Below are 26891 nucleotides of genomic sequence, written 5' to 3'. Positions count from 1 at the left end.
TTCTAATTAAAGTGGTTGCTATAAGAACAATACTTTCGAACCGAGAGGTTTATGAGTGCACTTCATAATTGGGTCAAAAGGTGGTAATATCAGACTGCATAGTAACTATCTCCATGAATGCGTTGACCAAGGAAATATTATACCATGCAAGTAAATTATGAGGTGGTTATGGCTGCTAAGGGCAAGCAGACCTTCAGTGAGTGGTATACAAGTCCACTGTCCAGGAGGAACAGCAAGTATGCAACAACATCTGATTCAGTGCATCATACTAGATGGTGTGCTGTTTACACCAAAATACACATCTTCTCCATTAATACAGTATGTTACTTGATGCTTTTGGTTTGCATGCTTACTTGACAAGGACCATGCATCTTTGAGGCAATTGTAAAAAAGGCCAAACTTTTTAAACATCAAGAGCCAGGTTTCCAAACTGTTCCTGTGTGGATTTGGGGGAATCTGTTGGGGTGCGTTACCAGATTTGAAACGGTCTACAGAGTTAGCAAGAGTTCCACAGCCACGAGAAGTAGATGGAGATACCACACATGCCTCACCCATGTTGACGCAATTTGAATGAGTCATGCTCTATTGTAGTAATCTTTACATACCTTTGTGGATTAGAGTCCATGTGGGGGCAGGGCAGTATTCAGAATTATGGGGAGCTGGGAGCTATTTAGCTCCTGCTTGAAGTCTAGAAGAGCCTGGTTAGCTTGACACCAACAGCTACCAGGAGCTACCTTTCGCTTTCCTGATGTAGAACCAATATACCTGTGTATAATTAACTCTGTGCGTTTGGGACAATGAATTAATTAACATTAGGGCATATCTGTATAACATGTAAAGCATAAGGGATCATAAATAATGGACACAATGATATGTTTGCATCTTTAAAGTTAGATTTTCAGACTATATACTAGCTCCTTGTAGCTCCTGTCAGTGGTTAATGCTGGATATCCAGGAGCTGCGTTTAGCTCCTGTTTATCCAATGTAATTTCCATTCCTGTAGGGAAGTGTATGTACAGAAAAGTAAATATCAGGAAGCAGCAGATATGCTAGAGATGAATCTCCGGATAAATCGTGCATCTTTCAGCTGGTCAGGAGACACAAGATCCTGCTACCAAATCCAAGAGGCAAGCCCTGACCAATTAATAATATACAACCTGTTAAAGGTTTAAAGTCGTTACCCATGTACGTGGGCAAACTAACAACATATTTAAATGTATTTTGTTTTGCTTTACATTTGTATAGGTACCTGAACATAATTCCATTTCAGAGTTTTCCTGAGGTTTGCCCAATCACCTTAGGTGAAGGCACTTTTACATGAATTAACAACCACATGTTTTGGTATACTCCACCCTCCACTACTATTTGGTGGTAGGGGGAAAGAGGCAGGTGGGGGTCGTGATCTCAATAGCCTCTCTCCTATCACCAGACAAGTTGCATCCCATTGACATTTCCAATCTAGAGCTTCAAACCCCTGTACCATGCTCCAAATGAACATAATAAAATAAAAACTTAGTTACCTTCTTCCACTTCCTACAATCTTGTTATCCAGGCGACGCCTCTTTTCCCTCTGCATTAACTGTCCAAAGAGCCACGGGCAGGACAAGCAACCTGCAAAGAAAACAGAAAGTATCATGATAGCAGTGATGGGTACAGAGAGACTTATTTTGATCCCCAACCATTCAGGCTTTTCTAGGCAGAGCATCCATTCTTAATTGCAAAAGATCCAGCTCTTCTACATAATGGTTGAATGCAGAAGTACATATTTCAGAGAAGCCAATGAGATCTAAAAGTACGCCAGCCCCGACATCACGAGATCTCGGTGACAGCAAACAATTAGACATTTAGTAGCTTCTGGACTTATGTCATTACAGTATATCCCATCTCTCGCAGCACTCATGTTATTCTGGTGGACCAAATCCAAGTCACTAGTAGGCTGCACTCAGTGAAGATTCCCTTTTGGGACATCATGCTAGCATGGCCCATGGCTTAAAACGCCAAATCACATATATAGACAACAAAAATCCACAAAAGATCCTTTCCTGAATTGAGGCCTTTAGTAGCCCAATAACCAGCACTGGACATCCACTGGCATCTTTAATAACCCTATTTTCTTATTTCAAAACAAAACCAACTACACAAGGACAAATAAGATACAATCTGCTTCTTGTGAAATACAAGACACACCTGCTGATCCAGGAGATCGACAGGCTCACAAACAGTAGAACAAAAAGATCTAGTCCTCTTGTAAACAAGTTGATGGCTCCACCTCCAAGCAAATGGACACCTACCTTCCTCTCCCGCACCATATTTCAGTCTATTATTAACAAGCTCGCTAAGACCTCACTATCAACTGGGGTTGTCCCTCTCAAATGCAATCTTCACGCCACTACTGAATGATAACGAACTAGAGACCTATGCCTCGAACATTATACAGGCAACAAGCAGTAGTAGCCAACCAGCTTGCACCTGTATTCCCGTTAACATGTGTCAATTCCAGTCACATTTCCACCCTTGCCAGAGGGCAGAAACTACATGAGTGGATAGTAGAAAAGTGTCTCTCCATGCCCAAGGTCAAAGGCCAGATATTATGCTGATGTTAATGGTGTTCAGTTTGGAGGGCAAACAGCACTGCCATACCCCTTGGTCTAGGCGCGATCAACAAATGAAATAAAGAAATAAATAAACAGGCCTAAAACACATGCAGCCTGAAATACCCCATCCAACAAAACACTGGTGACACAAGTGCAGTGTAGCATGCCATGCAGGGAGAAACATTCCATTGAGCTGTAGGTATGGTATGGGTTACAGGAGGCTGGGTGGGGGTACTGGTTAAAACACACAAGTTGTGGCATATGCCCTCAGGTCGCGGACCAGAAAACACAATGCTGCAGTTTTGCATCAGCAATGCAAGGCTGGCATGAAGTACAACTGCAATTATTGAAACAGTACTATAAGGGAAAGGCCATAGTACGTTCACATCTTGAAGAACCAGATCTAGCAGGGTCCCGACCCTCCACACCCACCAACATCAACTCTGGTGTCCTACAAGGATCTTCGCTCTCATCAGTGCTCTTCAGTATCTAATATGGCCTGGAACGCATGCATCCGGAAATGTTATTTTTTTTCTTACTGGTCTCGATATACTACTACGTTGCCATTTACATGACCTTAGCGAATCAGGTCCTGCAAGTAGGAAGCCAGATTTATTAGTAGGTTAGCAGAGGTTGCTACTACAGATGTTAAAGTTGCTTAAGTGCTGGTCTACGTGTGCTTGGTGTGTTCTCGGCTTTAGAGTTTTGCCTTGTGTTGGTGATGTGGTAAAAGAAGGGAGAAGTAGAAAGTGTTTTTTATTTGTGAGGGCATATAGGTAGATCATGGGTGCTATTGCACAGTTGGGTGGGTGTTAGTTAGGGTAGGAGGTTAAGTCTAAGATGCTAAATCAGCTGTTAGAGTAGCATATCTTTCATAACCAGTGTTCCAGATAAGATTTTGAAGTGGGAGTATTTTACTCCCCATTTTTTAAGCGAGTAAAAATGTTTAAGAATTATTTATTTTCACCTAGTTTTGCATGTACATAAAAGATGTGTACTACTTCTGATCAGGCAGTAATATTAATTTCTTCCTCTTGTAATACTGGCCCAAACATATCATGGACCAGTTTGGGTGAAAGTAGGGGCCAATGGTCCTACGTATCAGTTTCCTATTTTTTGTTCAGAGTTTTTATACTCCTCATTTTTATTTTTGGGGAGTATTTGCCTATTTTTATGGAGTAAAAGTGGCCAATGCACTCCTTATCTCTAGGGCCGTTCATAACACAGCATAGGTCACAGATATATCCCTGGATCAATGCTCGTGTCCACACCACACAGTTCATTGCATCATAATGTGAGACATAGCAACTGTGCAGCATGACAAGACTTTAGTCACAATATGAATCTGAATGGGATAGTTGGCATAATCTGGCAGATCTTGAGGTCCACTGTCTCGATCTTTGCAGAGCTGGACATAACCTAGCACTGTAAACATCCATCCTTTCGCCAGATTTGTTTTTGGACTTATGCACTCTGTGAACTCACTTCCCAAGCCTGGGGGCTCACGATGATGTTGCTAATGAACTCGCAACTCGCGCTCTTGTTCACCGGGCCGTATTGTGAATTAAGCACCCCAAGGGGGGGGGGGGATGGGGGACAGTCCGGTGGATCAGTTACGAACAGAGAGAGAGACAGCTCGTGGTTAAAGCTATGTGGGCCAGCCAGAGCAGTGTTAACGCTGCTTATGGAAACCAGACCAACAGGACAGCGTTGGCATTTTAACAGAGCAACCTTTGGTATTCTCCATGGTTGAGCCCACATTGGCCTTGTTTAATTACTTACTGGAAAGTAAGGGGACCAAATTATGCGTGCCAAGCTCTACCAGCTGGTTAGCTCTACCTAGCAATGATGTCAAAGAGCCGGGAAAGTCCAGATATTTATCCATCGCGTCACCATCTTTCTCTCTCAGATCCTGAAGCATGCTTAGGGAGTTACTTATTTCTGAGTAAGAAACACTGAGGTGATTTACAGTTAACCAAGTACCGTGAAATACTGCTAAAACTCGCCGGGTCAACTATAGTGATGATATCCCTTTCGTCAAGTAAGTCTGGAGAAAAAACAAACTTAGATGATCCGAGAGGGCCAGCAGACTCTGCGACAGGCTGACCAGAAGAAATAAAATGTGGATCTCTACCCAAAGGAGGAGAGGTCGTCCTCTGCATTTCTGGTCCTTCGTGCAATCCCTCGCTGGTGTTAATAGGGATATTATCAAAACAACTGGGGTGTGGCTAACGTGCATGGTGTGAGGAGGTAACTCTACAGGGCTCCCGTCAATGATCCTAAACTTCATCCTGCAGTTTGCGAACAGAGAAACAACTTCCTATGGCCAAACGCAGCCCCAAGCAGATAAACCCCTTCCCCACCTCCCGGAGTCGTTTTGAATGAAGTTCGGACCCAAAAAGCTGCTATAATGGCCGTCTTGGTGGGCTCCCCCGCACCTTGCAAAATGGCGCCGATGGCTCCTCGGAGCGCCCGAGGAAGAAACAACATGAACGATCAGCTACTTTCGGCCCACACAGACTCGAGTGGCAGACCGGACTTGTCTCTGCATCGATTCTTGCATTGCAGGACAGCCTGGGCGTGTATCTGCAACGCGGAGCCCAGCGAACATTAGACCCTACAGCTGGCCCCTCACCCCTTCCCGAACGGCTGAGCTGCCAGGAAGCGCGCCCGCAGCCATACCTCAGTGGGGGGCGCCAGGGTGTCGCGTTAGGTGATCACCACAACAAATCGATCCCCGACGGATGAACGTGGTGAGGGGGCGCCTTCGACCCACCAAAGCTGTGGAGCCCTCAGTGCTTGGCTGCGGGCGAGACACTGGAGGCGGGCGGGGCAGTGGCGAGTCCTCCCACTGAAGCCCGAGGAGGACTGAAGGTACGTCGCGCTCACCACGTTAAGAGGGGCAGCATAGCGAGCCCGTCTGGGGCGAGAAACGCTAGTCCTGCCTTTCCCAGCTTCCCTCCGACAGAAGAGCTATCTGGGCTCTGGCCCCGCATCATATTGCTCTGGCCCCATTCAGGGCCACAGATTCTGGAGTCACTGCACGCACACTGCTCTTGTTGGGCTGGATAAACCTTTGCTCCACTGCACACTGTGGGAGCTTAGACATTACAGTATCAGGAGGGTACGTACTTGCTTAGAATTCTGAACATCACTGTGCAACCCGCTGAGATTTCAACACCTGAGGCCGCACTACTTCACGCCCTGGTCTTATAACTAATCTTGTAGACACTGCTGACATCTGCCTCCCACCTCCCTTAGCTCGACCATTGCCATTTCAATGCTGAAACTACTAAGCAGAATTGGCGCTTTGGAGCGAACACCCGTAGGAACGTGCTCCTCAACCAGACGCCAAACCAATGGGGTGCAAGCCAGAAACAACGAGACATCCTACCCAGGAGCATGCGGGCCTCACTTGCTGTTGAGGCTACACAGAGACGCCTAGCCCACCAAGGGGTCATTATTGCTGTAAATACGGCTGACTGGCGCCCGTGACCGCCGATAGCCAACTCAACGTCATCTGGGCCCTTTGCACATACCTGATCAGAACAACGGGGCGCAGGCTCAGCGGGTGCCCTTGTCTGATGACCACGCAAGCACTCGGTAAAAACTACCTAGCCGAACAGCAGCGAATCCACTGAGTCGCAGAAACGACTCATAGGTGAAAGCTCACTCCTGTTACCACTGCCCCGCAGGGACAACCAGATCACTGGAGGGCACGATCACTGACCAATCGCTCATCTCGCCAGCACCCACAATGGCTGACTGATATCTTGAGTGCGCCCGAACACTCAGGACACACTCAGGTCAGATTGCAGTGGAACACCACAGTAGCTGAATAACTTATCGGACGCACGTTATCACACCATTGACCACTTGCAACAGACCTACACACTCTCTGTACCATGGGGACTCCTCCCCCATCTGAAACCACTGCAAAACTCTGGCAACTCAAACAGGCATGTCCCCTTCAAAAAATAAAGCAAAGTCGTTGATAATGGAATCCTTCTCTGCAGCCAATCCCAAGGAGCAGTTGCAATCGGAGGCCCCTACTCAACTGGAGCCCCCCTCCTCCATGGACAACACTAAGGACGCCCAAGTACTGCACGCTATAGCTGCACTCAGATCGTTTATCGACACTAAGATAGACGAGCTGAATATGCAATTGATGCGTCAGGATGCCCGCAATCTAACGGAGAGGGTCAGCACTGCAGAAGCAGGTCTACAAGAAACTGCCGAGACCACGACGGATATGAAAGCCAGAGTTCCAGAACTGGACAAACAGGTGGCACGCCTAAAGGCGCGTTCTGAGGATGCGTAGGGACAAGCTTGCAGCAACAATGTTTGCATTTTAGGAATCCCGGAGGACATGGAAGGGCCAAACCCAACCGACTTTGTGGAAACCATGTTATAGCAAGAGATTGGAGCCGGCAACCTGTCCCAAGGTTTTTCAGTAGAGAGGGCCCATAGCTCTCTGCAGAAACAGCCCCCGCCCGGCTCATACCCTCGGCCAATGATCGCAAAAATTCTGAATTTCCGGGACAGGGAAATTATACTCAGGTATTCAAGAGAAGGGCGGGAAATCAAGCGAGGAGACTCCAAGATAGCCATTTACCCAGATTATACGCCTGCAGTGCAACGAGCCAGGAACTCTTTTGTGCCAATAAAAGCGAGACTCCGAAAACTCAACCTTAAATAAATGCTACTTTATCTGTCTCACCTCAAGGTCCTCTACAAAGGGAAGGCAGTTTTCTTAGAAACACCCGAAGCAGCCAACATGTGGCTGGAACACAACAACTTAGCCGGAGAGGAGGAACCCATCACTTAAACGATGAAAGACCACGGAGGTGTAATAAGGGGATGTATAGGAAGTTGCGACTCCGTGTTCACCATATTTCACTGTCACTGCATTGTCAATCTACTTTCTGGTTCGGACGGTAAGCCCACTGAGCCACAAACACAATGCACAAACACACACCCCACAAAATGTTCAGTGGAAGCCAGTTGCTAGCACTTGCTCCGCGCCGAATGGCCTGGATAGGCACAGATGGCCGGGGGGCCCTGAGCGCCGCCATGACACAGTGGCTGCTGGGAGCAGTTGTTTATTGTTGTTTGTTTTTCCGCCTAAAATATCGGATGTTTGGATAGTTGCAGAATCACCGGGAGAAATTGAGTGTGGTGCGGGAGGGTTGGGGTTAGGGGATCCGGGAGGTACAGACCCTACCGTTCCTGCTGTCAAGTGTTATCGCAACAGTGACCCTTTGAGACATCTTGAAGGTGCAAAGAGGCTAACCTTGCCAGTGGTCTTAATATTACTATGGCAGCACAAGTCACAGTGTTAACCTGGAATGTCCGGGGTTTGGGCACCTACCTTCGAAGGAACAGAATTAAATCATATCTTTGCAGGAAACGGGTGGGGATAGCCCTAATGCAAGAAACTCATCTGACGCGAGAGGCCATGGCTAAATTACAAGAGCACTGGGAGGCCAAGGGCTTGGAGCAGCTTATTCTAAATTTGCGCGGGGAATGTTCATGTGGATCAATCCCGATTCCCTTCCAGTTGCTTAAGCAGGAATCGGATCCCGAAGGCTGATATGTGATAGTGCGGGGTTACATCGAACAAGTGGAGGTGTGTCTAGTGAATTCCTATTTCCCCAACTGCAATATTCCGGCCAATCTATAGCTGCTGTACACTAAAATAACTCAATACAGGGATAGCTTTTTCATCTGGGGGGGTAGGGGGACTTCAATTGTGTCCGCAATCCAGATTTGGATAGATCCACCCCTCCCCTAAACCGTGCAGCGGCGGCCTCTACTGCGCTCAACTCTGCGTTAGAGAGACTAGATTTGACAGATATTTGGCAAGAGTTGCATCCGGGGACGCGGGGGTACTCCTATTTCTCATCCCCACACACCCTGTACACCAGGACAGATCATATATATTTACTGGCAAGGTATGCTTCTCCCACATGGAATCAGCGCAATATTTAGGGTGATCCATATCGGACCATTCGCCTCTACTAATTCAGTGGAGTGTGACTGGCCCCAGGCCTCCCATCCCGCTGTGGAGGATGCCGACCGAGGCTCTAAAAGACCTGGCATTTAGGAGCGACCTCAAGGATTCCTTGGAGAAATATGTTGAAGAAAACGTGGGTAGTGTGGAAAGGGTGGGTACAGTTTGGGAGGCCCTCAAAATAGTAATGCGGGGGGAGATTATTGCAAAAGCAGGTGGCATCAGAAAACTACTGCGAAATGAACTGGAACAATGGGAAGACGAAATTAAAAAGGGTTGAATCCACCTCCCCTAGCACACATCAAGACGAAGAGACACTGCATCAGCTACGGGGTAAATGCAGAGAGACATGGGGCAGATTGGCCCAGATCGACTACACGGCCAGAACCATACAGGCACACACAGAGGCAGATAAACCCGGCCGCCTTTCGGCCTGGCTCTGCAAAAGGGAATACCCCAAACACTGGAAGGGGCAGATGCACCCCACTACAGACACAACAAGATATCAATGACGCGTTTAAGGCAGTGTAGACACAACTTTATTTGCATGACACCCCAATACCAATGGAGGAGATCCTAGTCACACTTGAGGAAATAGGCTTACCCAAACTGACACCCACACAAAGAAAAGCCTTGGACGCAGAAATCATGGCTGAAGACATCTCAGAGGCCACAAAATCTTTAGCCACCTCTAAAACCCTGGGTACTGACGGATTACCCCAAGAGTTTTACAAGACCTATGAAGCATCCCTCATGCCACTACTACTCAAAGTATTTCAGGGAGCATACGAACTAGGGAACTTACCTGAGAGCATGAGGGAAACCCTTATTATCCCGATGCTTAAACCTAGAAAACCAACTGACGAGTGCGTATCCTACCGCCCCCTCGCGATGCTTAATTATGATGTTAAAATATTGACCACAAAACTAGCCAGCAGGCTCTCCAGACAAATCGGCGAGTTAGTACACAACAATCAGAATGGCTTTATACCCGGCCGTAATACCACAGCAAATCTTCGTAGGCTCCAGCATAGAATAGCCCAGTCTGATCAACATGACGGCTCCTACAAGTTACCATCATTAGCCGCTATAAAGGCGTTCGATTCCATTTACTCCGAATGGGTACTGTCGACACTCGGGGAATTCGGGATTGGGGCTGGATTTACCAAATGGGTGAAAATTCTTTACACCAATCCCAAAGCAAGAGTGAAGACTGGCAGGATTGTGTCCTCGATATGGGATATATGCAGGGGTACTAGACGGGGTTGCCCGCTGTCCGCTATGCTTTATAGACTGGGCCTAGAACCAATAGCTGTTAATTTCAGGAAGCAATTTTTTGATGCAGGCATTCGACTGGGCGGGGTTGATCATATCATTTTGCTGCATGCTGATGACGTACTCCTGTACGTCAGGGACCCTCATTTGAATGTGCCTTGCATGCTTGAAGTTCTGGACAATTTCTCACCTGTCTCGTGTATACGGTTCAGTAGACAAAAATCCTGCCTTTTCCCGCTTGCGGGTCTGTGGGGTGTAAACGTCGCAGATCTAGCAGAGGTGGGAATCCAGTGGCAACCAACTTCATAACCTCATTTAGATACCTAGGAGCACTGCGCTGCACACCCAAGAACAGATGCACAAGCATAACACAGGAACTGCACTGAAAGCCTTACGCAAATCAAATTGGCTTCTGGTCCTAACTCCCATTATCTGTGATGGGTAGGGCGTCGGTTATTAAAATGATAATCCTTCCCAGATTTCTTTACCACTTGCAAAATGTGGGGAGAGTGGCCTATAGTGCCTGAGGCACACCCCCTTCTGACATTGCTGTACAACCTGGGGGAAGGCTGGAGATTGGTATCCCAGATATACGGTCAACTCATAGATGGACCCAACCCCCGCAGCACTGATCTGAAATCCAGATGGGAATCGGATCTAGAACAGGCGATCACAGACAAGGAATGGGAGAGAGCCTTAGCGTTCCCCAAGGAAGTATCTAGAAATGCAAGGTTCAGGCTGATACAACTTAACATACTGTAGTATAATGAAAACGGGGGTAGGAATGCGCTTGACACTGTTAAACTAAAGTAAATCAACAGTCTCGCTGAATACAATGTTTTTAATAATAAAGCTTTCTTTGAAGAACAGCCGACACGTGTTTCGACACTTAGGTCGTTTTCAAGGCACACAAAACTAAAGATCATCAATTAGCTGGTTATATCCGGATCAAAATATTGAAAAAGTTCCCATCACTTGGGAAATATGGCGAAATGCAAAAGAACAAGGTACTAGTTGCCGTATTGGCCGACTGAATTATATAGCTCGATATATCGAGTGAGAAACATATATACCAGGATAAATTCGGATATAACCAGCTAATTGATGATCTTTAGTTTTGTGTGCCTTGAAAACGACCTAAGTGTCGAAACACGTGTCGGCTGTTCTTCAAAGAAAGCTTTATTATTAAAAACATTGTATTCAGCGAGACTGTTGATTTACTTTAGTTTAACAGTGTCAAGCGCATTCCTACCCCCGTTTTCATTATACTATTGTTAATTGTTGCCAGCCTTTGTGGATGGGTTGGTGGGTACGGAATTGCTGCTAGAGACGCCTTTTCTGAATATAGTAGTGATAAATAGCGCACAAGTATTCTGTTTGTGACTCCACACATTTTCTTGTAACTTAACATACTGTATTGCATGTAATTGACCCCACATAAAATGGCCCAGTTCATCCAGCAAGCCCCCCCAACGGTATGTGGTGTAGTACTGAAAAGGCAGACCTATTGCACATGTTCTGGAGTTGCCCCAAGGTACGTCACCTTTGGTCCAGAGTAGAACACACTTTTAGGGCTGCCGGCATAACCAGGTATGACTGGTCCCCTAAAGAATGCCCATTGGGTATGTACCCACATTTGGCCAAAGTGAAACATGTAACGAAACTTATGGACATGGCCTGCGTGTTAACTAAAAGGACTGTTGCAATTGCTTGGAAACGAGTGAATGGGCCACAGTACCTAACATGGCATGGGGAGATGGAGCGCTGGGTAGAAGCAGAAACCCGGGACTGGGAGGACGGTGTCTTCACATCCCTGGACGGCGCTAGTGCGGCGATTGATGCACGGAAAACCCCAACACAGGACTTGTTTCATCCCTCTGATGATAAACCGCCTTGAACAAATACCCGCCGATAACCAGAGTGTCAACCCCAGAGTTGCCCTTCGGGACACAGCGGCACGTTGACTAATGCCACTTCACCATTCCCCCCTTTAACCCTCGGACATCGGATTGACACCCACCAAGCACCCACAGCATTCACCTAGTTGGATCGTACACCTCACACCGGAGACCACCGCAGTTAATTTATGTTGTTTTGTTGTATTTTTACGTTCAAGTACTATTATTGGTGTACTATGCTGATAAGGATGATGTGAATGTAATGTTAAGAAATGCCAATAAACAAATTTAAAAATAAAATCAAAACAACCAACTATGGCATTTGGAAAGGCTAGGATAGCCTGACTCGCTCCAAAGCAAAGGCCTGCCGCTAAGCGCAGGGGTTTGATCCAAACCCCCCCCCCCTTCCCTATCTCTTTCTGCAAACAGTTTTCCTCATAGTGACAATCAATTGAGCGTTATAAAGCCGCTAAGAGTTATCTAAATGAGGGAGCATCGGAAGGATCAATTAGCTCACTTGTGATGCCCCGAGATACGCCTGATACTTGAACTGATGTTGTAGAGCTATCTGGCCGGAAGAAAGGAGCAGCAGCTTCTTGGGGCATACAAAGTGAAAGAGCTGACGACAAACCAGGGGATGCCCACGCTATGGAATAGTTGGGAACAAAGGTCTGACAATGACTCTGCAAGGCTGGTTGGAGAGCTGACTCAGCTGGCACAATTGCTGCTACGGTACCCATTCCACCTAGAGTGGACTGGCTGCGAAGAGCCCACTTGATGGTGGATTGCTTCATTTAATACAGAGATTTGGCGCTTAAACTGTTTGGTCGCCTGGTCCGAGTGTCTCCCCCCTTGTAGATAGTTGTGATATATTCTTTTTTTTTTAATATATGTTTATTCTTTTCACAAATAGTAGAGCAAACAGGTACAACAAACTACAACTCCCTCCCAACTCCCTCCCCCTCCACCACCCCCGGGGCTTTATCTTCATACTGTAGAGGAATCGCTCATCCACGAAATATGTCAGCAACTTTAATGTTATGGGGGCACCATTGTTCCATATAGTCCGACTGCAAGTAGTCTTGGACTGCTCCCCATTCCTTTACAAATTTGTCGCACGTGCCTTGGACTGTATGGGTCACCTTTTCCATAGCCATTTGAGCCCATACCTTCTGAAGCTATGTAAAAATCAGAGGGGTGACTTTTCTTCTTCCAGCTTTGGGCAATTGTTGACCAAGCCACTATGAGGAGACCAATTATACTTCTCCATTGTGGCTTCTTGTATTTCCTTGTCATTTTGTCCTTTAATCCCAGTAGCCACACCCCTTCTCCCTACTGTCCCACCTCCTGGAACATTTTCCCCATTTCCGACTTTACTTCTTCCCAAACATTTTTGATCCCCTTGCAGTCCCACCATATGGTGTCTCCATGTGCCCACCTCCTCACACCCTCTCCAGCATCTGTTGGACTCCTGCGGGAACATCGTATGCAAACGTTCTGGAGTGTAATGCCATTGAGTTACAATTTTGACCCACATTTCCCTTGTTTGTGCTGCACGAGTCAGTTTGGGAATCTGAGTCCACAACTCCTGCCATTGACTCTTTGATGGCAACTCCCCGAGGGTGTTCCCCCACCTCACCATATATGTCCATTTGAGTTCTTCATCTTCTAGTTTATAAAGGAATAAAGCGTCGATACCCATTTCTTTGCTCCGGTGTTATTGGTGACATATACTTCGAAAGGGGTGAGATTCCTGGTGGCTGCTATCCTGACCTCGGGCTTAATGAGCCAATGCCTAAGTTGGTTGTATTTCAGCTTGTCTCCCTCTGTGAGATGCATTAAAACCTTACAATCCCCAAATGATCTAATTTCCTTATCCACAAACATTTCCCCTATTTTTGTACACCCGGCCTTCTCCCATTTCTCAAACGCCCCTCGCTCCATACCAGGTGGGACAAATCGGTGTGAAGGGGCCCATCTCAGAGGACATTACCCCTTTCTGAGTTTGTATATCCCACGCCTCCAGTGTGGTCCTCATGATTTCGCTAATGCGAAGGTTGCGGTGCCTATGATGTTTTCCTTTCTACAACAATTTTACCAGTGGAGTTCTGGCCACAGCCCGGTCTTGCTCTACCCATATAGGAATTGGATCTTCCCCCACCCACTCTCTTATCACCCTTATTTGAGCTGCCTGATAATATTTCTGGAAATGGGGTAAGGCCACACCCCCCTCCCGTATGGGAGCCGTCATGGTCCCCCTTGCTATTCTCGAGGGTTTCTTCTTCCAAATATAGGATGTAATCGCTTTGTTGAGCGCCTTAAAGAAGGATCTAGGAACCCTGATTGGGAGTGCCTGGAAATAGTAAAGAATCTTCGGTAGTATGGTCATCTTTATGGACTGTATCCTTCCCCACCAAGATATCAGTGGATTCCACCTTTCCAGGTCTCTCCTAATGTGTACTAACAACTGGGGGACATTTTTTTCATACAGCAAGCCTACCCTATGTGTCAGGGTAATTCCAAGGTATTTTATTCCGTGTTCCGCAACCATTAGGTCTACTTCCGACGCAATCCTACCTATTTCCCCACGGTCTCCTGCCAATATCAGGATTTCTGACTTCCTTCTATTTACTTTGAGTCCTGAGATTTCCCCAAAACGTTCTAACTCCCCTATGGCCGCCCCCAGGGACTTCTCCGGGTCCTCCAGTGCCAACAGCATATCGTCCACGTATGCGATTACCTTGTGTTGCCTCCCCGCCATCGCTATCCCCTTGATGTTTATAGATTCCCTTATTCTTATAAGGAGAGGTTCCAAAAAGATGGCGTATAGGAGCAGCGACAAAGGACAGCCCTGTTTAGTCCCTCTAGAAATTACTATTCTGCCCGTGACCTGACCATTTATAGCTATCCTACTAATAGGAGAATTATAATTAGCCTTAATCATTGCTATGTATCTGTCCCCGAACCCCATACTTTTTAGATTCTTAAATAGCAGTGACAATTCTACCCAGTCGAATGCTTTCTCAGCATCTATCGCTAACAAAACTGCCTGTGTGTTTGTGATACCTATTTTTTCCACTAGATGAGTGATCCGCCTGAGATTATCAAATGTTTGCCTGCCCGGGATAAACCCCGATTGGTCTGGATTGATCAGATATGTAAGTAACAGGGACAATCTTGTTGCCAGTATTTTGGTGTACATTTTCGAATCCAGGTTTATCAGGGATATTGGCCGATACGAAGCTGGAAGTGTTGGATCCTTCCCTGGTTTGAGAAATACTAACACCTTGGCTTCATTCATAGTTGCTGTAACATTCCCGCTCTCCATGAAGGAATTCAGAAGCCTAGTGAGAAAGGGGGTAATGGAGTCTGCGTATTTCCTATAGAAGTGAGCCGTGAAGCCATCCGGGCCCGGTGCTTTATTTAGCGGGAGGTCTGCTATTGCCCTTTTCACTTCCTCCTCATAAATCGGGCCTCCAGAGCCACTCTGTCTTCTTCCGAAATTTGTGGGATAGGGAGGTTAATTAGATAGGAATCTTGTGCCTGACTATCTGGGGCGTCCATGGAGTATAGTTTTTGATAAAATTCCCTAAACACTACCCCCATGTCTTGTATGGGCGTAAAGGACTCTCCCACTTCGTTCCGAATGTTGGTAATCGCCAAATCCTTCTGTTTTGCCCGGAGTTGTCTAGCTAAGAGCTTGTCTGCTTTATTGGCCTTTATGTAGTATTTTTGTCTGAGATATAATAAGGATTTCTCAGCCCCTTTCGTGCATAGCATTTCCAGTTGTCCCTGTGTGTGTTTTAGGGATTTTTTCAACGTACGTGTCGGGTGACTAAGGAGTTTCTCCTGTATTCGCTCTAAGGTGCTTTCCATCCGTTTCAGCCACCCGTGCCTTTGCTTGTCTTTCAATGCCTTTAGGGCAATCAATTTCCCTCGGAGCACTGCTTTAAACATCTCCCACACCATCCCCAGGGAGTCTTCCCCCGTGTCGTTTTGCATAAAGTATTCCTCTACCATCTCTTTTACTGTGTCTGCCATGAAGGGATCCTGGAGTACGTCATGTGGTAAGCTCCACTTCCATAGCCCGTTTTGTTTCCCAGGTAGGTCCAGTTCAATCCATAAAGGAGCATGGTCTGACAGGGATATTGCCCCTTTCTCTATCCCCTGAATCCAACACATTAGACCCACCACCACCCAGAAATAGTCGATCCTGGACATGGTATTATGGACTTGTGAGAAGTAAGTGAAGCCCCTCTGGTCTCCCCCGAGTTCCCTCCACACATCGCAAAGGGGCCATTAGCTCCATCTGCTGATTAAGCCGCTTCGATGGCGCCCCTTCCCCTTGGGAGCCCCCCCGAACTCCTGTCTGTCTGAGGATTCCATGCCATATTGAAGTCCCCCCTCCCCCAGGATTACCTCTCCCTTCGCATAATCTTCCAGCTTCCTCAATGTATCCTTCAGAAAGCCGTCCTGGCCCGTATTGGGGGCGCATATAGAGGCCAGCGTGGTTTGGTGCCCCTCAACCACCGCATTGACAAATGCGTACCTTCCTTCCTTCTCAGAATGCGCATCCACCAATTTGGCGTCCCTTCCTTCTTTTATCGCGATCAGCACCCCTGCTCTCTTTTCTGGTGCGTTCGCCTGCGCCCAGATTTTATATCCCCTTATACGCATTCTCTGTTTATCCCTGGCTCTGATGTGCGTTTCCTGAAGAAGCAATACCTCTGCTTTCTCCCTCTTAAGCATCTGCTCAAATGTCGTCCTCTTCACTGGATGGTTTAAACCCCTGAGGTTATATGTTAGAATTCTGAGTCTCCCCATGTTTTTTTAGTTCAAGTCCCTTGTCCTGGATTCCTCCTACTTGCAAACAGTGCCCCTTCCCTTCCCCCCAAACCAGAAACTTAAAACAGCAAAACAGTCCCCCGAGTGGGGCACGGGTTCCTAATGATGCTAGGACGTTGCGCCCATCGCCCCCTGCCCACCCTATACTCATGGGAACCAGCACAGGGGATCATAAACACCGCATATCCAAGTGACCTTACCGAGTTCCAAGGCAGCTCTCCCCCAACAAGCCGCCATCGTCGAGCCTTCCTCGACTTGTCATAGACTCCTTCGTATAGACACCCTGCTGAGGGCACGTGTCTTGTCTTTGTACAGCTCATTGTCCAGTTCTGCTACGTTTGTGCCTATCTCTCCAATTATGGCGACTTCTGCCGGCTTTCCTTCCCTTTGAAGTTCTTTTTTTGTCTGACGTTTCCCATCCGCTCGGTCTTCTTAGCGTCTCTCTCCTTAAATTGGGATCTCCTGGTTCCGCATCGTCTGTCTGTAACCCCGTTATGCTCGGGCACTCCTCTGCCATTGTCGCTCTTCTCCGTTTACCATCCCAAGTAAACAATAGCCCAAATGGGAAGGTCCATCTATATCGCAATTGTCTGGCTATCAACGCCCTGACCAGAGGGGCCATCGCTAGTCTCTTCTGCAGCATCTGCAGATACTGTTTTTGGAGCATATATATATATATATATATATTCAATGGAAAACCATTGTTACAGGGACGTTATGGTTATAGGTAAAACCAAAAAACCTCAGAAATTCGCCAGTTATGGTAAGCTAAGCAACCATAACTCGCACCACCACCGTGCACTGCTAAGACTAACACCCAGGACATCAAAGATGACATGACAAATGTCATTGATGACATCACGGATGACATCACATGTGAAATCAATGTTGATGAAAAGTCCCTACCTACATGGGGTTGTTTTTATTATGTTGGTAACAAGAGGTCAGGGGTGATTGTGTAATGTTAAACATGTAATAACTAGCTAACAATTATTGAATTTCATAGGTTTTTATTAGTGCAACTTAACCATAGCGTCCCTTTAACAACGTTTTTCAGTGAATTTCATGGGTTTTTACCAGTGCATGCTATTTTCCTACAACTTACTAATATCATACTTGTCCAATTTACAAAGTTTAACGTCAAAATTCTGCCATTTCGCACCTTGTAGCATACTTTTTAACACGTCTATACACTTTTTACAACTTTTTAAAATAATTTTGCATCCGTAGATGTCCAGGAACATCTGACTTAATCGCAGACCTTCTGGACAGTGCCACGTGACTATATGCTTGCGAGTGGCATGGTGACGTGTTCGCAAAGGCGTATGCACTTAGTGTTCGGATCCGTGCTTCGAAGACAGTTCGGAACTGCACTTTCTACTGATCTAGGAACTTTCAACTTCAAAATTTCAACTTCAAATTTTCCTTGCACACCTCCTACACCTTTTCGTACTCATTATCCATTACCAATCTAGTACACAGTACATACTTGGAAGAATTTTATCAAAACTAATTTATCTTAAAAATGGCATCAGTTATTGCCATCCCTCCTCCCCAAGAGTCACCACCACCACCAGCTGGAGGACCTTCAAAACAAAAAAAGCGCAGTACTTTCAAAGACAACGAAGAGGACCAAGAAGAGGAGGTAGAGGAAGTGCCTACTTCTAGCACCAAGATAGAATCATGGGTGCGCCAGTTCTTTGATACTGTTGGGAGTGTACCAAAGGCTAAAGCTACCAAAGTGAAATGCACTGAGTGCAATCGCAGACTACCTGGACAGTACTCCTACGGGACCACCTCCCTGCACCACCACACCAAATCCAATGACTGCAATGCTCTCAGAAAGGTTGTTCCTTTTTCAGCAAGTAGTAAGCCGTCTTCCTCCACCTCATCTTCTTCAACAAATACTGTAACCACACAACCTGATGTCTGCAGGCTTTGGCGGGTTATAAATAAATAAATAAATAAATAAATAAATGGGGGCTACGGACCATTATCGTCCATTACAGCCCCTGAAATGGGGGATAAAGGCCATTAGCACCCCTGGTTCCCAAAGTGGCATCCCACTGTAAGGAGGAAGGATTATCCTTCCTACAGCGGCGGCGGCCCGCTGTAGGAAGGAAAATCCTTTTCCAAGACAGCCAACATAGAAAGAGAAGGCGGGGCTCCGTACACAGCCCCTCTTCCCTTGCCATGGCAGCCTACAAAACCCTATGAACATATTACCACAAGCACTTTTTTTCCGTTTCAAACCTATCTGACACTCGAATAACTTTACCACATAGCCGGTCCCAGGTAGACATAGCCACTTTAACACCATTTTTCGTCCCTAGCGGTCATGACCAGTAACCAGATTGTCCGCGTCATGACCTTATGCCATGGCCCAGACAATCTGGCTACTGCCCACGGCCACAGGCTATACCTCAGTCACCAAAGGTATATGACTATTTTTTGTACCTACATTATGACACTTGTCAAAAAATAAAACACGAGCACATTTGCAAAACCATGCTTTAATGTCCTTGCCGGTGCTCCAAACGAGTTTGCTTGAAATCCGCCAAAGTTTTATTTTTTTTAAAGTAGCAAAATATAGGTACATACAATAGTCCTATAACTTAGCCCCTACTTGACAAAATCCATTCAGTCTTTATAAAGTTATAAGCCATCTAAAAATGTTGAGACCCCCCCTCTAATTTTGTCCCCTCCTGACAGAATTCCACGAAACGAGGCAGAATCATTCAGTATTAGTTCTAGAATAGAATTGCAAAATGACATGCAGTTTCATTGAGTGCGCAAAAGTTATAAGCTATCCAAAAACTGTTTTTCCCCAACCCTGTAATGCAGAAATAGGTACAGATATCCTAGGAGATCTGAAGTGTCCGCGAATACCACAGGACTGCCCCAGGACATCTGGAGCGTTCGCTGACATTCGGGGGGGTGAAACAACCTGTTTTTTGGCTTCTTATGGCCATTTCCAATCCAATCCTCAACCCCAGAGATAGATTGTAGTTTGACAGGTGCAATGCTGCTTTTTTTTAATGTTTTCACCGCGCTGTCTGCAGACCCCAAAAAGTCTGCGAATCCGGGATGGCGGGGGTTTTAGGAAAACTGATGCATTTCACGTTTTCTCACCACCCAATCAGCGACCGCGTCTCGATGTTCGCGGACCACGCAAAAGTCAGCAAATTTTTCTGCCCAATCAGAGGTCAGTCCACGGACCGTACAGCCAATCAGAGGCCAGTCTGCGGACCGAATAGGAAAGTGAGTCTGCAGAGCGGACATAGCTATCACACATTTTTTTGCCTTACTTTTTGGTCGTTTAAAAAAATAAAAAACTACTGGACGAATTAATTATATATATATACACATATATATATATATATATATATATATATATTGATGTGACTGCACACTAAGTCTTTGTATACCCTTTTCTGAGTACATGCATTACCTTTTTTATGCAGGATGCCATGCACATGAGGACTTGTGCTGTCTTGCTGCACATGTGAATTTGCGTAGAACGGACAAATATTATAACTAGAAATCCTTGTTGCAAGACTTCTAACAGTCAGGTACGTGGACCCGTCCCACCATGACCCTCATGCAATACATGACATATGTTTTTTATTTTTTTATTGATCTAGTTGAAAATCAACCTTTCAATAATTACAAAATTCCTGTTTCACATTATGAACACATAATAAACAAACAATTCTTAATAAAATTCATCAGTAAAAACAACAAATTGAGAAATCTAAATAAATATTTCTAACAAACAGAACTCTGAATATGAATCAAATCTAATGAACAGAATAGTGGCCCGATTGCGCCATCATCAAAAAAGATGATAAAAAAATAGATCTACTAGTTGTCGATCTCAATGCAAGTGATACATTTCGCTATTGCTACTTGGACTTTTGCGAGTCTAGTCTGGTACAGTTTGAGCCATAGATCATTAGATGACAACATTCTATAATCATTGAAGTATGGTCTGAAATACAGAATGCGTTTTATTGACAGTGCTATAAATTCTGTACATAAGTGTTGCATGGTCTCTATGTTCTTGAATGCAGCAAAATCGATAATTTTCTGAGTCCTTTATGAGTTTACGACAAAAGCCTGTATTTGTTTTGTTTTACACGGGTTCAGCCAAAACCGTAGAAATTTATATCTCAGTTTAAAGTACGGAAATTTTAACGAGCACTGTTGCGTAATGCCCATTTTTTTTATGTTCAAATGGATTTTCCGTGAAGGTAACATACTGATGGCACTGTTCTATTTTATGTATCCAGTTTTCCACAAATTATATTTTGCTTTAGAGGGATTCTTAGTCAGAAGTTCTATTGTGATATTTGGTGCATTCATTACAGTTTGCACATGATTCCTCCAAGATGGGAGGTTAGCATGTACGTAGATATTTTGTCTATTAACAATCCAAAGTCAGAAACCATGCATAACTTTCTGTACATGTTTGGAGCTCGCCATGAACACATTACATGCAAGGATGGTAGGCCTAGTTCAAATCTTAGCACAGGCATAGGCAAACTGGTAGGTAGACTAAGCACTCTCTTCCAATATTTGCTCTCAATTTTCGACCAGAACTGCTCACTCCTAGGCACTTTAGTATCAGAACCATATAATATGGTTGCTCTGGCCTTTTGTAGATAAAAGGTAATTAAGGTTGCATTGGTAAATTTTCCCAGTTTCCCTTGAATGATCGTAGCTTGAGAGGCTGCAATTTGGATTTTTGTCTCTAGTTCTCGCACGTATGGCTGGTCTATGATGTTATTGTTGATGTTGATACCTAAATATTTGTAATGGTCAACAACCTCAAGGCTGTTTCCATTTAGTTGCCACTTCACTTTTTGGAGTTTCGTTCGAGAGTTAGGATGGCAGTATAATATTTTAGTCTTTTCGACATTGCTCTCCAATTGATGTGCACTAGCATAGTTTTGAAGTGAAGTTAGGAATTTTTGGAGACCAATCAGCGTTTTGGACAGTAGGAGCAGATAATCTGCATAAAATAACCACGATAGTGGTATGGTTCCAAGTCGAGGCGAATCAGATGTTTCTATTGAGAAGGAGTCCCCCCCTATGTCAGCAATAATAAAGTTAAAGATGGTGGATGCAAGAACACATCCTTGTTTGAGACCGCGATATGTCGGCACTGTGGCATCCACTGATAGTCTGATCTGTATAGATGTGTTAGTGTGGAGCTGCGCGATTAACGACAGTAAGGTCGTCGGGCAATCAGCAGTTTGAAGTTTTTGCAACAATTAGAGTCTACTGACGGAGTCAAATACTGACTTGGAATCGATGAAGGCCATATATATATGGATTGTTTTGATTTGATAATTTATTGCTGAATTGCTGTTATGGTGATTGAGTGGATGGACGTGCCCATTCCAGGAATAAAACCCGTCTGATGAGGGTCACGGTCACACAAATTATTGCAATTGATCCAGAGGGTGAGATCTCTCAAAATGATGTGCAAAAATATGTTGCCCGGTATATCCAGAAGCGCTATGGGTCTATAGCTAGAAGGTAGTTGGCGATTGCCCTTTTAAAAACGGCAAAATTATAGATTTGCACCAACTTGCTGGAATTTGCTGTGTGGAGATGACCTCGCAAAATATTAGGTTGAGAATTTGGGTCCACGCCTCTGGATGGGCCTTCATGTGTGCATTCGAGAGGCCATCAGGGCCTCGCACTCTTGAAAGGTTTAGTTTGGTTATGTAAAGTTTTATGTCATCTGTGTCGAATTCCAAGGTGAATTTGGACTGACCATCGTAACCGATTGTAAATACAGACTGGTCTTTGTTGGAATATAGATCAGCAACACTGTCAGTCCATGTCCAGACAAAATTGCTCCTGAGCTTTTTGACGGAAGGGTTCAAAGTAGTGATTCGCCATCATGTTGATATAAAAGGGCTTTCTGTGACATAACCCAATTTTTGTATTTTCTCTTCTCGGCATCAACTAGAGTTTGTTAATTCCAACGCTTTAAAGTTCTGATACGTCATATTTCTTTTCTGAGAAGGGATTTCTTCTGTCTGACTCCTGGATCAAATTGGTGTTTGTGTTGGAACATCGGTTTGCTGCCTTTTGTTGATAGCTCAACAAATAGATGAATCATAGATGCAGTCACTGTCAGGTGAACAAACAATGCATTTGTTATACAAATTAGATTCCAGAGGAAGTATGCCATTTCATGGTCTTCGTTCAGACCAAATTCTGTTGCTCTAAATTTACAAATTGTCCGAGCTTCCATCTGGCGAAGGAGGATCTCTCTGTTACCGCCTCTCTCACCTAGAGAGGCTTGCCTCTATCCAATGAACCTCACATTCATTTTGTCATCCAATTGATGATTAGTTTGCCAATGTTGTGCAAGTGGTAGTGTGGAATCAGATTTACATGAACACGTTCTTACAAAAAATTACTAATTTGTATAATTGAGGTTATTTTAATTTCGGGTAATTCACTATTGTAGGTTTTTTCACTTAAACATATAGTTTCAATAATATGTAATATAGGAGACTTTGACAATTTTGGACGTTTTAAATGACGAGTCCCATGTATTTACTGTCTAAAATGTGATATTTTGGCATGAATCAAAACAGGGGGATTTAACCCATGACTTTCTGTTCTACTGAATTGAAGACTTTTGATTTGGAATATAGGTAAGGCCTCCATGGGCAAACCTCTATATCTATCATCTTAAGTAAGATTGATGTTTTTGTTTAAACACTACTAGATAATGACCCGAGTATGTACTAATATTTTGTTGTTGTTCTTTACCTTTTTTCTTTCTGGTTTTCTTACCTTGAACCTCCTGCCCCTTCACCCCTCCCTTTTTCTCTGTGACTATTTTTGATGTAATTTAATCTTTTGTTTTCATGGTTTACTTCTACATGTGTTTGATTATGGATTATGATCTCTGATATATGTTTTTCACTGTGAATTCGGCTACACTTTCACTAGTTTTTATTACCAGCCCTGATTTGAAAAAGACACTGCTGTGTCGAAACACATGTCATCCAAAAGGGCATTATAATCAAAAAATGTCAGTTTCCACAAATATACGTTGTGGCGCAGTTCTTCGAGTGTGGAGCATTTTTTCTTCACGAGATCGTATGTTTGTTGAAGATCCGCTCTACACTGTATTATCTGTGTGTGAAAATGAGAATCATTTGCAATTTGACGCAAGGGTTGTCTTAATTTGGTGTTAGCATCCATGCATGTTTTTGCGTTCACTAGTAGTGAGTCTGCGTGTTGTTTATTCTCTTCAACTGGGCCTCTTGTGCGGGCATAGGTAGTTGAGGTTGAACAGTGGGACCAGTTACATGTTCTTTAGAAGGTCCACTTTATCAGGACCTGAAAAGAAGTGGAGTACTAGTTTTTCTATATAAGCAAGTCTTTTTTCATGTATGTCAAGTGATTCAACAGTGCGTTGATTTGGGGAGTACAGGTTGGGCAGCCGCATCTTCCTCAGAGGCGATTTTTGGTACTTCATGATCTTTAATGGCTTCCAGAAGTTCGTCCAAGGGCTCCTACGTTGGCACCTCAGGAGTTATTCGCGACTTGTCGTTTTTAGTTTTATTATCATTCTTTTTGATGATTTTTGAATATTTCTTAGAAATGCAGCACTTGCATCTATACTTTCTTTGTTTGGTCTTGACAAATTTTTTATGAACTGTTTGTTTTGGTAGCTTTTGTAAAAACCCCAAAGTCAGTTTTTAGCTCCACTATCTTTGGCTCCGTATTTTTCATGGAGTTTTTAGGAGGTTCGTTGGAGGTGTCCTGGTCAAAAGACGAGGGGTTCGCAGTTAGCAGACCGTTGGAGGTTTTTGCTGGCGCTATAATTGGCGGGACTGTAGATCGAATATCATTAACCTCAGCCGCTGGCACATGACCTCAGAAAGCGTTGGAGCAAGAACATAATCTAGGCTCCAACACTGTTTGAGCCTTTTTTCCGTTTAGAGCAGTCATACAAAATGGGTAACTGTATCAATGTCCATTAAGGCTTGCAGGCTGAGGCATGTCAGTTGATGGAACACACTTCGCAGCTGGTTCTGTTAAGATGAGGTTTGGGTCATGCTGCTGCTTTAATATAGTGTTCAAAATGTCTGCCAGTGAGAGCAGCTTTGCATCCATGACTTCATATAGTTTTAACATTGTCGAAAGGGCTAAATTCTTTGCTACTATTGTAGATGATTTAAGTAGCGAGTCAGCTGCAGGCGCAACAGGAAGAGATCTATTCAGAGTGGAAGCCTCTGGTGGTAGATGATCAGAGAACATGATTGATGGAGGTGATGAGTTTGGCGCGGTGGTTGGAAACATGATAGGAGATTGAAAAAGTGTGGAGTAACGCGATGAGTTAAGCTCGGTGGCTCTGTCTTTCGGTGGAGTGTGATGTCTATCCATTAATTGTAAGGATTTTAAAGTTAGTGGATTGAGCGCAAGTACTTTTATGGTACTTTTTTTAGTTGACGGAGGGTCAATAAGAATTTAATCATCTGCCGTCATGTTGCTACTTGAGCTTTTTTGCGTCGCATCGACCGCAGCCACACTTGCTACAAGGGGTAGCGTGTCTTTTACGGGCGGCATCAGATTGTTAATGGGGCCATATGTTTCGGGTGAAAATGTGGCAGGAATAGAGGCCATAGTTTTGTCGGTAATATCAGCAGATGGACACACTTGCGGAAATACAGGAGTCGCAGTGTCAGTAAGAATGTTCCTACTCACGTTAGTTGGAACTATTTTGTTTAATTCCACCGAGTAGAACGAACGTATGTCCACAGACGGCACACCTGCCTTGCTCATCGCAGTGAGCGCAAAGGTTTTCAATGTACACATGGTCTGCTTCTCCTTAAGCAGGTGCATTTTAAGCATTGGACAAGTTTTAACGTGTCTAATTTGGAAGATATCTCGTCCTTGGCACTTAGGTGTGTGTTTGATATTGTAAAATGATGCATCATTTTTAACCTTTACTTTTCTGAAGGGAAAACCCTCATTTTTCCAACGATTTAAAAATGCATGTTGTGTATTTGAATGTAAAAGTGATTTTACCCACATGTGGGAACTCTGTGCTTGACTATTTATTCAAACATTTATATAGCGCACAAAACCCAGAGGTATCTAGACGCTCAACGCTTATGAGATTGGTTACAGGCATAAATTACAACTTAATCAATGAAACACAATGACGAGGTTACAAAGTAGGGTCCAGTGCAAACCGGTGGTGAAGCCCCAGGTTTTGTGATCTTGAAATACAGAATACATTATAGGTAAGGTTTTCATTATTTACAAGAACTTTACACAGGTTCCACAGTAGGGTACAGTGAGAGTGGGTGCGGAGCCCCCAGGTTTTGCAATCTTGACATACAGAATACATGATCGGTAAGGTTTTCATTATTTACAAAAAAATGTACACAGGTTACACAGGCAGTGATGATTTTGCTAGATTAGCAGGCATATTGATTAAACAGCAGGGTTTTTCGTTTTTTTTTGGAAAGACCATAGGGATTTGTCCATTCTTAGTGATGGGGGCAGAGTGTTCCAAAGTTGGGCAGCAACCAAAGGGAAGCTAGATCCTCCGGCTTTCTGTCTCCTGAATCTCGGCATGGAGATTAGGCTGGTGTCGGAGGAGCGGGTAGGTCTGCTGGACTGGGTTCTTGCAATTTGATTGCAAAGGTAAGCTGGGGCATTGCTTGAGACATTTATGGGTCAGCGATTGGACTTTGAATTTAATTCTGTCCCTTACTGGGAGCCAATCAATGTTGCATCTTGTTGAACAGATGTGTCGTTTGATATTGTAAAATGATGCATCCTTTGTTCTCATCCTGCTATGGGTAACATTTCACATGTTTCGTGATGCACTTGTGCATTTAGATTTACTCTTTAACGTTTTAATTTCTATATGATCCATTTCATGCTTGCATCTTTTGGGTGGCCACAGACCTCTGAAATGTGGGGCCGGTGAGGGAAGTTAGTGCTTGCTTCTGAACATCATTTTAGTGCCACCTGTGGGAACTCTGTTCTTGACTTAAGCTAGGTGTGCATTTGATATTGTAAAATGATAGATCATTTACTTTTCTGAAGGGAAAACCCGCATTGTTTCAACGATTTAAAAATGCATGTAGTGTATTTGAATGTAAAAGTGATTGCTTAAAACAGTGTGTGTGTGTATTGATTAGAAAGGACTCCAAAGATAATATAAAGTGGCACCAATAAAACTAATGAGGTTTGGGCTGTTTTCCATATTAA

The 26891-nt window shown here is 44.5% G+C and overlaps 1 protein-coding gene across 3 annotated transcripts in view; it reads right to left on the bottom strand.

The window, feature by feature from the left end:
- Nucleotides 1-26891, bottom strand: part of DPP9 (dipeptidyl peptidase 9) — a 1325370-nt gene that overhangs the window by 1259563 nt on the left and 38916 nt on the right. For all 3 annotated transcript variants that reach the window (XM_069649353.1, XM_069649356.1, XM_069649354.1), the window contains one exon: nt 1521-1611. In XM_069649353.1, coding sequence (XP_069505454.1) covers nt 1521-1576 — 56 coding nt within the window. In that variant the 5' untranslated portion in view covers nt 1577-1611. Of the gene's footprint in view, nt 1-1520; nt 1612-26891 lie in introns of those variants that run through there.

Source organism: Ambystoma mexicanum, chromosome 1p (assembly GCF_040938575.1).
Source record: "Ambystoma mexicanum isolate Mex_15411 chromosome 1p, UKY_AmexF1_1, whole genome shotgun sequence".
Taxonomy (NCBI): Eukaryota; Metazoa; Chordata; class Amphibia; order Caudata; family Ambystomatidae; genus Ambystoma; species Ambystoma mexicanum.
Note: the sequence above shows the minus strand (reverse complement) of the source record. Positions and strands in the feature narration are given on the sequence as shown.